Raw genomic sequence first — 13,532 nt, 5'->3', positions numbered from 1 at the left:
AGATAGAAAGGTGAGAGTTGATGTTTATTGCTACTGGTCTCTCAGTTTCTGAAGGACACTGATAAAAAGCATAGCATCAGCCTGCCAATAGGGTCCCACAGACAAAATAACTGGGACACTGCACTCCCAGTGTTCAGATCATCCAGCTGAGAACTGGGGTGAAATGAAACTGAACTAAGTCAAATACACTTGGAATGGTCATACAAAAAGTCTCGAGATTTGGGAGAGGCTGTTTCTGCCATCACCAAACTGCTCCAGGTTTGGTCCCAAAAGAGTCAAAGCCTTCAGGTATTTAGGATTTTCCTCTGCTGGAAACTGTTGGGGCCTCCAGCTAATTTACATCTCAGTTTAAAAACAGGACAGATGCATCCATCCCATGCATCCTTGTATCCCCACACTGATATTCACCACTTTCAGGTATGCAACGTGAGGTAGCCCTGACAATCCTTCTGGACCCTGACACTGATCTCCAGCATTGCCCTCCTCCGGGCAACTGCCCTGCATGCTGAGGGCAGAGTCCTTCAGCCTCTGGGGATAAAGCTCTCACCTCTGGAAGCTGCGGTGCTTGCCAGCCTTCCAGCCCCTCATCTTGGCAAGCTTTAGGACAGGACTGAAGATTAATTAATCTGCTCCAGCTTTTACAGTTCTCTTTAAAGCAGCCGTCAAAACGCAGCATTGCTTGAGATAGCAACAAGGTTGCTGATTAATGATACCTACTGTCACTTCAGTCCTTGGTGTCTTTAAGCTGCGTCGGTAAACAGATCGGTGCTCAAGCTATTCGTGCCTCCTGAGTCATTAAAATTGAAGGTATAACATAAAATACAGCAAGTTGCTGCCATTGTTTATTTAGTGCAAAAACTCCCAGAAGGAGCATTTGTCATCACAATCTGAAATCATTCACAGTATTGCCAGGGGAAGAAAAAAAAAAAAAATAAACATCGCAACTGCAATCTGTAAGAAAGCTGAAGTGCAACCATTCCTATGGCTTAGCCAGTCTAAAGAAAAAGCAGCAAAAGCTGATTGCTTTTCAGAGCGTGAACAACATATTTTTATGACAGTCTTGCATTTTCCTTCTAAGCAAATCTACTCCTGGCAAAAGGTGTTGGATTGGCTACCTAAGAAATCAGACTCACTTATTGATCCATATGCAACACAGTCAGCACTCATAGTCCAAATTTTTATTTCATCACTATGCTGTAATCATAACCTACACGAGCACAGTTCAGCAGTGGCTGGACAGTAGCTTAGTCTCTGTGCCTGCTCATTCCTTGAGCATTCTCATGAGAATCAATGTTTCATTTTGGAGGGGCTTAACCAGATGCTCCAGTGCCAATAAATTATTTCACAAAACCATGAGACGTAAATCACAGAACCATTGCTGTTCTGGGGTGCAGATCCCACCAGCTCCTGCAGTGGGCAGTGGATAAGTATTCCTGTCTTGACTTCCAGAAAAAAACACGGAGAAGTCCTTAGTAATCACTAAGTACCGCTAGAATTTGTTAGGATGTTATTAGGTAGCTGGAAAGAAAACCTTCAATAGGGAAATTACCAGCTCATGTGGAACTCAGTTATAGTAGTATCTGTTTTGATAGGAACAGGGGAAAAAAAATCTTTAGCATTTAAAACCATCTTTTAGCAGACTAAGAATTCAGAATAAGTAGATTCCAGTACAGAACTGGTTCACTTGAAATGATGTCAGCATCTCTCACTTTTTGTTTTTTTTTAATTTTACTCTTTTTTTAGTAAAAAAAAAAAAAAAAAAAAAAAAGTGCTACCTGCTGTGAATTTTCCCAGGAAGAACAAGCAAGAACCCAAGAAAAGAACCACTTCCACCCTATCCATTCATTACTATTAACAACCCAGACTCTGAAAAGTAACCCAATAAGACAATGGTCTACGAGCCTAGAATAACCGTGTATCACTGATCAGCAAGTCCAGAGAGTGCTTTCTGCGCTGCATGATGCATTGTTTCTGGCAACGAGAACAGAAATATTTTTTCCCCCTTTTAAAAATAGCTGGTCCCAATCAAAACAATAATTAAACAAGCTAAGGTTCCAAAGCTATGAACCTTAATTACATGCACCACTAAATCTCAGTGTGTCGCACAGGAGTGCAGAAATAATATACTTGTACACGTTAAGAGTAATAACCTCAGAAATAAATCATGACTTAACTATAGCACTTCTATTACGTTCAGACATTTGTTATTTCTTCTCTCCAAAGGTATGGTTGTAGCTAGCCGAGGAGGAACAAGGGTTTAAGTACTCTATGAATCAGAATAAAGATTAGGAATGAGCAGCTGTACTGATAAAAACACAAACCTGATAAAAAGTTTTCTGACCAGGCATTGGAGGCCCAGATGTCCAAAGTCCTGCCCCTACAGCTTGTGAGAAAACAAAACACTTCTCCGCTATAACTGTTCCCAAAATCTGGCTGAGAAAAAAACCTTAAAATTAACATAACACAAAACCCCCACCACACATCTTTGGAAACAGTCATGCCAATATTTATTCTTAAGAGCTTGGGATCAGTCTTAGTAAGCTGGACACATCTAATGTACCCGTCACGCATGTACTTGCTCATACATCCATGCAATCAGGCACATTAGTATCTCTGAGTAGTGTTAAACAATAAACCCACAACATCAATATCTTGAATACTTTAAAAAGCCCTTGTGAAGCACAGCACGTGCAAGTAGGTATGAAACAACTGGATGTTTCTACTTGGGAATCTCATCCCCAGCAGCAGAACAATTCTTCTGCATGAATAAAATCTAACATCATCATCCACTGGAACATAAAATTAATTCAAACCCTGAAAAGTACACATGAAATTCTTTAGCAATGTCTGCATCTCTTCCGACTCATCAATAGATGGATGGGAACGAGGGAAGGAGATACATCAGCCAAAAACTACAGTAAATTACTTCTTGATTTTCTCTGTGGTGATGCTCATTGAAACACATATTAAGTATATTAATGTGCAATTCCTTTTTAAACTAACGCATACATAAAGGAAGCCCGAGTCCTTTGCTTCTACTTAAGGCTTATTTTCCATTTTTGGTGTTAACACTTGGAAGCCAGGCTATCAAAATACATTACTGATTGTGCTCCCTTGTGCCCGTGGAGATGGTATGGCACTCAGTAAGGATCTGCCAACGTTTTCACAAAAGACTCTCATAAATGTTTTCACCTTAAATGTGCAATAAATCCTTTGGCCCAGCATGCAGTGCACCTGTAGACATGGCATAAAGATCTGGAGGATTCTTCACCTGTCATCTAATTAAAGTTAAATTCCAGCCCCAAGTTATCATCTCACAATAGGCAGGGGAACAGGGCAAACTAAATGCATTTGTTGGGGGAAAAATCATTAATTATTCATAATGCTTGGATAGTTTATTGAGAACATGCTAAAGGAAACACAGAGTTTAATCAGTAGAAATCAAACAGAGAGACTCTGATGTGGCAATGTGGAAAGAGGGTTTATAGCTTTCCCAGCTTTGATAAGACTTCTTAGTGGCTCCAGTGTAATCCACATTAAAAGTGAGAAATTGCTTTTGAGAAAAAGTCACACCACCAGGAGATAGCTGATTCTCTCCTGGGGCAAATTATCTCAGCAAGGATGCCTTATCATTTACATTTGATAGATTTTTAACAAAACGCCTTTGGATTCCCTCTTCATCATTTGCAAGGGGTACACACATTTAGGAAGCAAGAGATTTTGAAAGGCAGAAGCTTATACAGGACTTCATTTATATTGCCTTCCCTCAAAGGAGGTCCCCAGGTAAAAGCTCATTCCCATATTAACTGCCAAAATAATGTCAGTCACTAACAATTTTTTTTTCTTTTTCTCTCTCTCTCTTCTCCTTACCCCCCCCCCCCCCCCCCAAAAAAAAAATGTTGTCCTTTGGTCTGACTGCTAAATCAAAGAGAGGGATTAAAACAACTCATTATCAATTCAAATTGAATTCGAGACACAGCTAAGACACAGGAGTTCTGAATTAGTCATGGAAATGCTGCATCTTAGGGTAATTTAAATGACCAACTTTTTGTAATTACCCAGCACACTGAAAATTGCCTGGAAGTTGCTATAGCTCATACATTATAAATGCCTGATGGGAAAAATCAATGGACTACCTATCTGCTACTTGAAGTGTCAGTTCAGAGTGGTCAACTCATTAGCAGCTGTTGGGATTATTGGTTTGAGCAGATGCAATTTAGCATTCAGTTAAAAAAAAATATCCATTTGAAGTTATTTTGTTTTCTTCCTTTTGGTGTTTTATTGCCCAGGAACTTGTGACGCTCAACTGAAGGGTAGAGAGATATAGCCTAGGAGCAGCAAGTGCCAGTGGGATCCCAAATCTTAGCATTTCCCACTTGTTTCTTGAGGTTTCCCTTGGAGGGAAAGCTTTTTGACAGACAATACTCTGTGCTGCTGTGTATAGTGTGTGTTAGGGAAGACCAGTGGGATACAAAGAGTCAAGACTAACACCTGTCTTCCTTATGGTGTGGATTAGAAAAATTGACATACAGTTAAGAAAGAGGGATGAGAAGGAACAAGGGAATGGGAAATGGCAGCTGGGAAAGAAGGACTGGAAACAGATGCCTCAACATTTGTGTTAACAGTTAACACTTATTCTCAGGAAATAAAACCAGATTATTTTTTTTTTTTTAGATACTTACACAGATCTTCCCTGAACATCGAGACATTACCGAGAAATCGCAGCACAAATAAGAGGAAAAGAACAAAAAGAGAAGTTCTATAGAGCAGTCTCTTCCTTTGCTAGCAGTTACATTAAGCTCCAGCAAAAGAAACCCCTTTACTAGCAGTATAAACTGCTTTCATCCAGACGTGGGAAATGAACAGTCTTATTATCCATAGAGGGATTGCATCAGTAGCAACTGTCTTAGCTTCCTCCCTCTTACACTACCAACGTGACCATCAATGTTAATGTCATTTTCACTAAGGAAGTTTCAGTAGGTTGCATGCATCAAGTCTGAGTAATTCACTTCTCAGGGGCAAAATAAACAAACAAAAAAATTTAAAAAACCAATTGCATTTTATGGGAAGATCATGTCTAATAGACAATAATACAAGGCTTAACTTGTGTAAGAAGGACAATAAAACTTGGTAAAGAATTCAGTTATGTGTAAATTGTGGGAGAAATCCCTGTTACATCCCCCACCAAATCCTAATCTAATTCTCCAAACACACTTCAGTAGAGATCTCAGATGAACTAAAATGGAAATGAACACTTACTGGTACCTGTGCACCCACAAGCAATTCCATTCTGTGCCTGTAAGGAATTAAAACTGCAAAACTCCAAAGGAAAAAGCAAGCCACTTCAGCTAAAAATCAGTCTGTGGGAAGGGCGCTGGATGGCACTGAAAGAAGCCAAACTAACCCAATGGGAAAGTGTCAGGAGACTGGGGTTTGTTATTCTCCATGCAGCTTTCCAGATTCATACATGCATTATTTTGTTTGATTCCAAATTATGAAAACAGAAGTGCCAAATATCATAAGGCTGCAGCGTATCTGATCCAAGTCATTTATTTTTAGAGTGTTATTCACCCAGGTATATAGTTAGGGAAAAAAAACTATTCTCTGGCAGGTTTTTTCTAGACAACTTTTCATAACAAAGCCTAGAAAAGTTGTAGAAGCCACAAGACTACTTCTGCTCTGCCCTCTCAAGATTTGAATCAGGAAAACTTGTCAGGCACTAAGAATTTTAAAAAAGAAAACAACTATACTTTGCAAAGTCATTTTGGTTTGAACATCTGATACAAACCAGTGTGTGACAACGAGTTTATCTTCATTAAAGTATAGGACTTTTCAATGTAATTTTCATTACATATCAATCTTACTCTAGCAAAAAGGGAATGAATCTTGCAAATCTAGATACAAATAGCTTCTAACAAATAACTGTAAACTGTACCTGTAAAATCTAAACCTACATGATATCATTATTACATTTTGAAAACCAGCATCGTGTACAGAGGATCAATGCAAAAGCAGGAGTCTGCTATCAGTTCTGCTGAAATGACACTGAAGTTTACAGCCAGATTTCACCTAAACGTGAACAAATTTAGGAAAAGCCTGAACGTAACTTTCTTTTAAGAGGTAAGGGCACTTGTCATCACAGGATTTGAGTAGCATAAGCTACTTTTTCCATTTTTAAATCTGGCAGAGTCCGTTCCTTATCGAGTAAGGTGTGTTATTGTTAGAACAAATACTGCACAATCAGTAATATTTTAGGTATTGTAAATCAGCTGAAAAACTATGCTTAATAGATTCAATATTTAATAGTCATTAAACATTAGGGACTTTTGTTTGTTGATAATTATTCAGCACTATATAAGACATGGAATAATATTAATTTCAGTTAAATAATAGGAATATACATCAGCAAGAAAGATTTGGTCACTATTTAATCATGTTTCATAATTATTTTGAAATTAATCCTGCCCTGGATATAGAAGGCAGGTCCCATTACTCATGTCAGGAATCCAAAATTTATACCTGCCCCTACCAGGGCTGTCATAGTAAGAAATGGCTGCTTCCTTTTGGGGTAGAAAAACTGAGCAAGATTTCAAAAGCAGGGTACCAAAAAAAAAAAAAAAAAAAAAAAATAAATTGGTGTATCTGTATGAAGTTAAATCTCACTGCATCCTCCAGCACTCTCAAACAGAGTGAAACAGAAGGACAGGAAGCAGGAGGGTGTGTAAAAGCCTCTGTCACTTCCAGCGTTTCCATGTTTTCCTTTTATAGAAAGTGTTAGGAGAATAAAAGCTGGGATTTCTAGAAGGTAGGTTTCCTTCTCTCCTCTCAACATGAAATTGCCATACACATAGCCAATATAAACTTTCTCCATTAATTAGAGCACAAACTCCACTTAGCTTTGTTAACTTGAACTGTGGCCTCTTTTCCAGAGCTGTGTAATGCTGCCAGTATCTAAATGTACTTAAACTACATTAGAAGACCACTCAGGTTGCAAAGTTAAGCACCCACAAAGCTAGGAAGTACCAAGTTAAGGTTGCCAATGTCACTTTAATTTTCCCTCTTCACATACAGATTAATTATAAGCTTTACTTACGTGACCATGTTCAATTTTTTCCTGAAGCACCCATCATTCTGCAGTGCAATGAATACAAAGCACTCAACAAATCAATACCTTTTTTACTGAAATTGCGTTCATTAAATTTAACAGAATCAGCTCCACTTGTAATATTATAGAAATAAATCAGCAGATGTCTTTTTGCACAATGCCCAGCAGCCTTGAATCGAAAATTTAACATCAATTTTCCTGAAACACAGAGTTTCAAGAAATCCTATAGGGAGCCAAGGTCTCAGCACCCAAAAGGCTACAGTTTACAAAGTATTTTGATACATCAAGTCATGGATTCTGTGTGTGCTGCTGATTAATATACCAACCTTTAATGCATCCTACATTGCCAGAGTTGCTCAGATACTCAATATAAAGAAAAACTTGAGCTAAGCAGTATTATAATTACTTGAACAGCTTAAGGAATTAGGGGTATTTTTATTATTTCTAATTAAGATAACCTTGCAAAGTCAATAGATAAGCTGTGGAAATGAAATGGGTTCAGAACTAAGGACTAAGCATATTGTCAAATTAACTTGATGAATGCCAAGAGTTAATCAGGGCCACAGTGATGTTCTCAAGCACCAATAGCTGGAAGAGACAACCTAAGACCTCTGGAGGTCCCCTTCTGTCTACATTATTCTATCGATGGCAGTGACGGCTACCACCATATATAATGCCCTTACTAGACCATCAGCTTCCAGAGAGCACTGATGCATCATTCCAATGAACAGCACTAAAGTACAAGATTAAACCCAGCACAGAGTTTTCCTCGCAGATTCTGGTCCTGAGTAAACCCCTAACTTAAAGATTACCTAGAATGAGACTTGCAAGGTAATAAATTTACCTGCATCTTGGAATAGTCCAAAAGAGACAGTGTATTACTTTAATCTAAAGAGGTGTCAGCATGAGTAATCCTGAAGATGACTATCAAGTAAAGTTTTGGGGAAAAAAATACTCTTCCATTTATTTTGTATGCAACACCATTCATATATTTACAGTTTCACCACCTGTGCCATGCATAAGATAAATTTTTATTTATTTATTTATTTTTTAAGGAAGAACAGGTTCACATTCATAGTTAATATACTCTTGGAGGAAAATAAGTGCTGGACCAAACTTGAATTGAGAAGCACAGACATAGATGAGAAAGAATAGGAAAGCATGGGGACGGGATGGAAAAGAAGATCTCTACTTATGAGTTACCTGCCTGATCATCTGGAGTAGAAGCAACAAAACTCTCATGGAAATTAGGGAAAGCTTGATGTTCTGGCCTTGTGGTTTGCATCAGATGGCAACCTTTTTTAATTACAGTACAATCTTCTTTAAAGAAATCACATTAGTATTTTGCAGGGCCTATTAGGATACTTCTTTCAGAGTCCCAGCCATGGGTCAAAGATACTTGGGTTACATTGCCTTTTCTACTTTGTACTTCATATATAGCATTAACAGGTACTTAACGGAATAAAATCCATCCATTCACGATGGACGGATAAAATATCAGGATTCTTTTCACCTGACTTTTATTTATAATGAGTTCACAGTAAAAGAAGCATTTGCGTATTAACAGAAAATTAAACTGCACAATTAACCAACATGCAGCCAAACTAAAACAGCACATACAGTTCTATGTTACTGGCAGAGTAAAAATGCAGGGCTGTGGATTGTAATGGAGGAAAACTTATGCAATGTAACCTAAGGCAGATTATTTATCTGACAAATCTTGAGAAGACAAATAGGACTTTAGTGAGCGCCTAGAAGTGCAAAACTGCCTGCACTGCCTGAATATCACCCATTCAGCAGACAAACTTAAGCTAGGAGGGGATTGCCAAGGGCTACTTGAAAAGCTCATTTCCCTTTTAATCTCCCAGGGAACAGAAGGTGCTAAGTATCTTTAGGATAATTGGGAGTCTCAACAGTCAAATGAAACGTGGCCAAGGTCTCAGGTGGTCCAGAAAAAGCAAAACCAGTCCAGAACCTGAAAGTTCAAGAGATTTTTGGCTTCCTGTCTAGTTCTCCCTCTTGCTGACTACCTCTCCAGTCACTATTTAATAAGCTATCTACTACTCACCCAAGGGGAACTAGATGGGATAATGATAGATGACCCAAGTTCTGATTAAATATCCTGCTTCTCTGGTAATGCTGTGATTAATCTACATCACAGTTCAGCAGTTCAAATGCAATTACTAGGTTGGGACTAATGAAATTAGGGATGTCTAGACAACTATGAAACTTCCAAGTTTATGAGGAAAACCATATCAATATATTATTGTTACAAAAGCATTTGAGTCAGTTCGGTTAACAGAATGATCAATGTGAGACTCGGTGTCTGTCATTTCCAATTACAGTTATAGGATAGCTCAGATTTCACTCCAATTCTTTCTCCTCAAATTTTCTTGCATGTACCTCATCTTCCTTCCCAACAGGTCTGCACTCAGGGGAAACCATTTCTTTACACCGCAAGGTACAGAGGACAGCAGTGTTTCCACAGCTAAGTGCTGCTTACTATCACCTAGGCATTCTTAAGTGGTGACACTCCCCAAAGAGAAACGAAAGGAAGAAGATGCAAAAGCAAGCAAAAGATCCTTTCAGCTCAGCTGCCAGTCACCCTCCAGAGCCTGGTGACATAAGAACCACCAAGATCGTTTTGAAAAAAACATAACAAAGGAAAGACGACAACCCCACCACAAATGAATGTGGGAAACAAAAGTGGAGACCTGAGTCAAGTCATCGGTTTCTCTTCACTGTTGGAATTACCGACTCAATAGAGAGATGCTACTTAAAACCAGCCTTTAAATGAACTGCTGTCCTACCACCTCCCTTTACTGGATGTTACACTTCTGCATCAGATGGCAGTATATGCAATTTACCATTGTACCCTAATCATACAGCAGGTGGCAAATTCAACTCAGAAGCTTACTAGCCAGCTAATTTGCCCTAGGTGCTGGCAAAGAGCAGTTCCCAGCCACAGCAGCCACCCCGCTGCACTACACAGCCCTCCGGCCAGCAGCCAGCACCCGCTGCGCGAGGTCATCAGGAGTAGCTGTTCAACAACTGCTACGTGTCGGTCCCTGGGGTGGTCTCTTGCCTGCCGCAGAGCTCCCACCAGTTGTTAGACATGACAGGGCCACGTAGCCAGTCTGCCCAGCTGCTGCAGGGGTGCACACCATCAGCCAGGCAGTAGGCACAGTGAGAGAGAGGAAAAAAAAAAAAAGAAAGTTCAAAATCCCAAGAGGCACCAAACTTAACCCTGTAATGGTACATTTAAACAGGCTGATATATTCAATTCTCTGTTACGTTGTTGATACAAGTGTGTATTGGGCTTGTAGGAGCTTTTAACATACTTGATCTCTCTTTCAAAGCTTATGGAAAGTCTCCCATACAGAAGAGATGCTGAGCACAAGCCTCTCCGATGCTGTGGTTATGTACACAGAAAACACAGCCAAACAAGAAACAGCACTCAGGGCAATGCAAGCAGTGCATGGGGGGGACATACACACAGAGTGATCATTCATTCTGGAAACCACCTCAGCTCCCGAACAAATCCTCTTGCAGCAACTCAAGACCTCTGGCCAGAGACATGTTTGTGATTAATTAACAATCACGGCAGGGGCAAGGGAAACGGGAAAAAAAGTAGAGTCGCAAAAGTACTAGAGCACCAGTCCCACATTTAGGAAAACAAACGGGAGCATGTTCACCTTCTCCCTGTTCCCATGTCTCACACTACGCAATGCCCACCTGCAGAGTTCAGCACAGAAGTCTCCAAATCAGTATTTTCCACTAAACTGTCATAGCTCAAACCCACATCATCCATGACTCAAGCCACCACACTTCAGTCTCCTGTGGCTGTGACACACAAGCACACACGTAGCCTGTCCTGCCAATGCTGCATTGGAGTGATCATCTTCAGCACAGGGTGACAGCCAACAGGAAGGGTGGCTGTGATGTCTTACCCCATCACATCATCACGTTGGCTTATCTGCCAGCTCTCTCCATCATCACACAATATTAAAGGGCACATTCAGCAGAGCTGCAGGATTTCATCTTTAGGAAGCACTCTGCAGGAGTCTCAAATCCAGTTAAAGTCAACATGAACTAAAGATGCTCAGCACACCATGAGATTAAGTCACCAATTAATACTCCACATGCAGGGGAGGGGGAGTCAGCTCAGCACCAAAAACACTCTGTGCTGCAAAGTGTGTGCTCTGAAGCAACCAAGCACAAGGGCTCCAAAGGAAGAAAAATGAATCTGTCAAAGACCCCAACCGGTCCCCCCTCCTGCAAGGAGGCTGTAAGATAACTAGATCAGGTAGCTGTAATAGGGCCTGTTAATCAACAGGATCCCCCTTTTCCTTCAGTCTCCTGCAAAGGCACAGGTCATTAGCAACACTACAAGCCCACAGTCCATTTTGTTATTACAGCATGAGTAAGTGATAGGAGTTAGAACCAGCAGATCTTGCAGAGGGAACAGAATGACAATTATTAGGGTTTGACCTTCAAGGATAAATGTTTCTGTCCTTACTCAGGGAGAACTACCACTAGCATCAGAGGGGAGCACTACCGCTAGCAGCAGAGGGGACTTGGAGCAGTAGCAGCACAAGATGGACCTTCAAAGGGGGAACCAGTCAGTAGAACAGCATTTCCCTGGGAACAAAACCAATCTGGCAACAGGAAAGTCCTCCTTCAAACCCTCAAACAAAAAGAGACAGATGACTCACAAATACCTTCCAGTCCTCTGCGATTTACTCTTACCTCTGTGATGTTTTCTTGTATTTTCTCCTGCAGGAAAAGAACAAAATACAACTGAGATAAGAAGGCTCCACTAGTGAGGAGGAGAAAAGGAGAGAATCGGAAATCAGCAGCAATAAAGCAAAGTCACTTCTGCCATGAGATTGCCCCAAACCTGATATAGCCACTCCCTTCTGCAAACCTCAGAGGTGGTTGCCACTAACTTCAGTAGAAAAAGGTGTGTGTTTCCCTGTATACACATCTTGCCCTTTCTTGTAAGACAGGGTAGCTGCAGCTAGGAAAGAATGAGTCACTACTCTAAATCACTTCACATCCAAGTGGCAGAAACTTACTTCTACTTAATAGCAGTAAAGTAGTTTTTATGTCTCCATGCAGCAGAGAAGTATGGCCTTATCCGTGGAGAGCCCGCTCAGATGGAGTGGTGGTGATGTGATACATCCAGCCACGTTGGCTGTGGTTACTCAGTGGAAAACCCCAGTGGTTTTACAGCAGCCTTACTCTAAAAAGAAAATCTAGATCTTAGCAAGTTCTTTGCTCCACCAAATCCCAGATAACAGATCAGAGAGCTTCACTTCACTGCGCATATCTTGGGACTTAACTGTGCCCAGGACTAGGAAATGGCAAGAATGGATAAGCACCTCTTCTCCTCTCCAATCCTCACACCAAATCAATTGCAGCAAAGGTTGTAAATCTCTTTTTCATCTTAGCACAGTGGATTTTATCTTCTACAGCAGGCGATGACACAAGCTGCCAGTGCTCAAAGGTAATAATCATGATCCCTTCTGCACTGTTACCTATGTGGCTATACAGCCAGCTGCAGAGGTATTTCGGCACTGTATGTTGTCTGTGAGCTCCTGATCCTTTTCCAATGGCTTTGCACAGTGCCTGGAAAAATAGGGCATTGATTTCACTGGAGCTCAGCTCTGCTTTTGTTTTAAAGTAAACCAAACTATCTCTAAACTTCACAAGTAGTGATGGGAACTAGTCTCAGCGTGGACTGTGATGAGGAGTGCAAGATCAACGACCTGTCATTTAGCCACACACTCAGACGCCCCCCACCTTTTTGGTGAGTAGGCAATATTGTTAGAATGGATGTGCTGCTATAAGCATCAAGCTCTGCTTTTTCATCTCTGATACAATTGCACATGGAAAATTGTGGCTAAGGCAGGCCCAGAAAACCCAACCAAGGGGCAATTTTTCTTAAAAATAAGAAGAAACATGGCAAAAAGGAATGTAGTGCTATTTTCTACTTAATAAGAAGCACAAATAATGGCTCCTGGCTGTCAAATGTTTCATCCAATATTACTTTTGGAAATCATACTTATGGCTTGTACCTGCTTCTGTATTCTGACCAGTTTGGAATCATAAAAATCCTAGATATTTACTTTAAAAGAATTTAAGCATATTTCATTTGTGCTTTACTGTGTCAAGAATTACTTATTTAAACTTGAATAGATGCAAAGGAGTAAAGAGTAAACATTCACAGCATTATCGAGATTCTAGCATACTGGCAGTCAGGATGCTGACACATACAAGCAGAAGCCCACTTGGACATATCTGATTCTAAGAGAATTTTTCATTTTTATTTCAGAAGGGTGAAAAGTAGAAATTTCATTTAGAAGAATTTAGATTTCAAAGTTTATATTCTGACAAATACAAAACTGCATTTGGAATTTCCTTC

At 40.2% G+C, this 13,532-nt stretch overlaps 1 protein-coding gene across 8 annotated transcripts in view; it reads right to left on the bottom strand.

Annotated features, from left to right (window-relative positions):
- LOC130148136 (dual specificity calcium/calmodulin-dependent 3',5'-cyclic nucleotide phosphodiesterase 1C-like) overlaps positions 1 to 13,532 on the bottom strand; it is a 371,754-nt gene that overhangs the window by 168,248 nt on the left and 189,974 nt on the right. For 3 of the 8 annotated variants that reach the window (XM_056336352.1, XM_056336353.1, XM_056336359.1), the window contains one exon: positions 11,855 to 11,881. The exons of the other annotated variants lie outside the window; for them this stretch is intronic. In XM_056336352.1, coding sequence (XP_056192327.1) covers positions 11,855 to 11,881 — 27 coding nt within the window. The remainder of the gene's footprint in view (positions 1 to 11,854; positions 11,882 to 13,532) is intronic. 8 annotated transcript variants of the gene reach the window in all.

This window comes from Falco biarmicus, chromosome 4 (genome assembly GCF_023638135.1).
Source record: "Falco biarmicus isolate bFalBia1 chromosome 4, bFalBia1.pri, whole genome shotgun sequence".
Taxonomy (NCBI): domain Eukaryota; kingdom Metazoa; phylum Chordata; class Aves; order Falconiformes; family Falconidae; genus Falco; species Falco biarmicus.
This window is presented reverse-complemented; position numbering and strand designations above follow the sequence as displayed.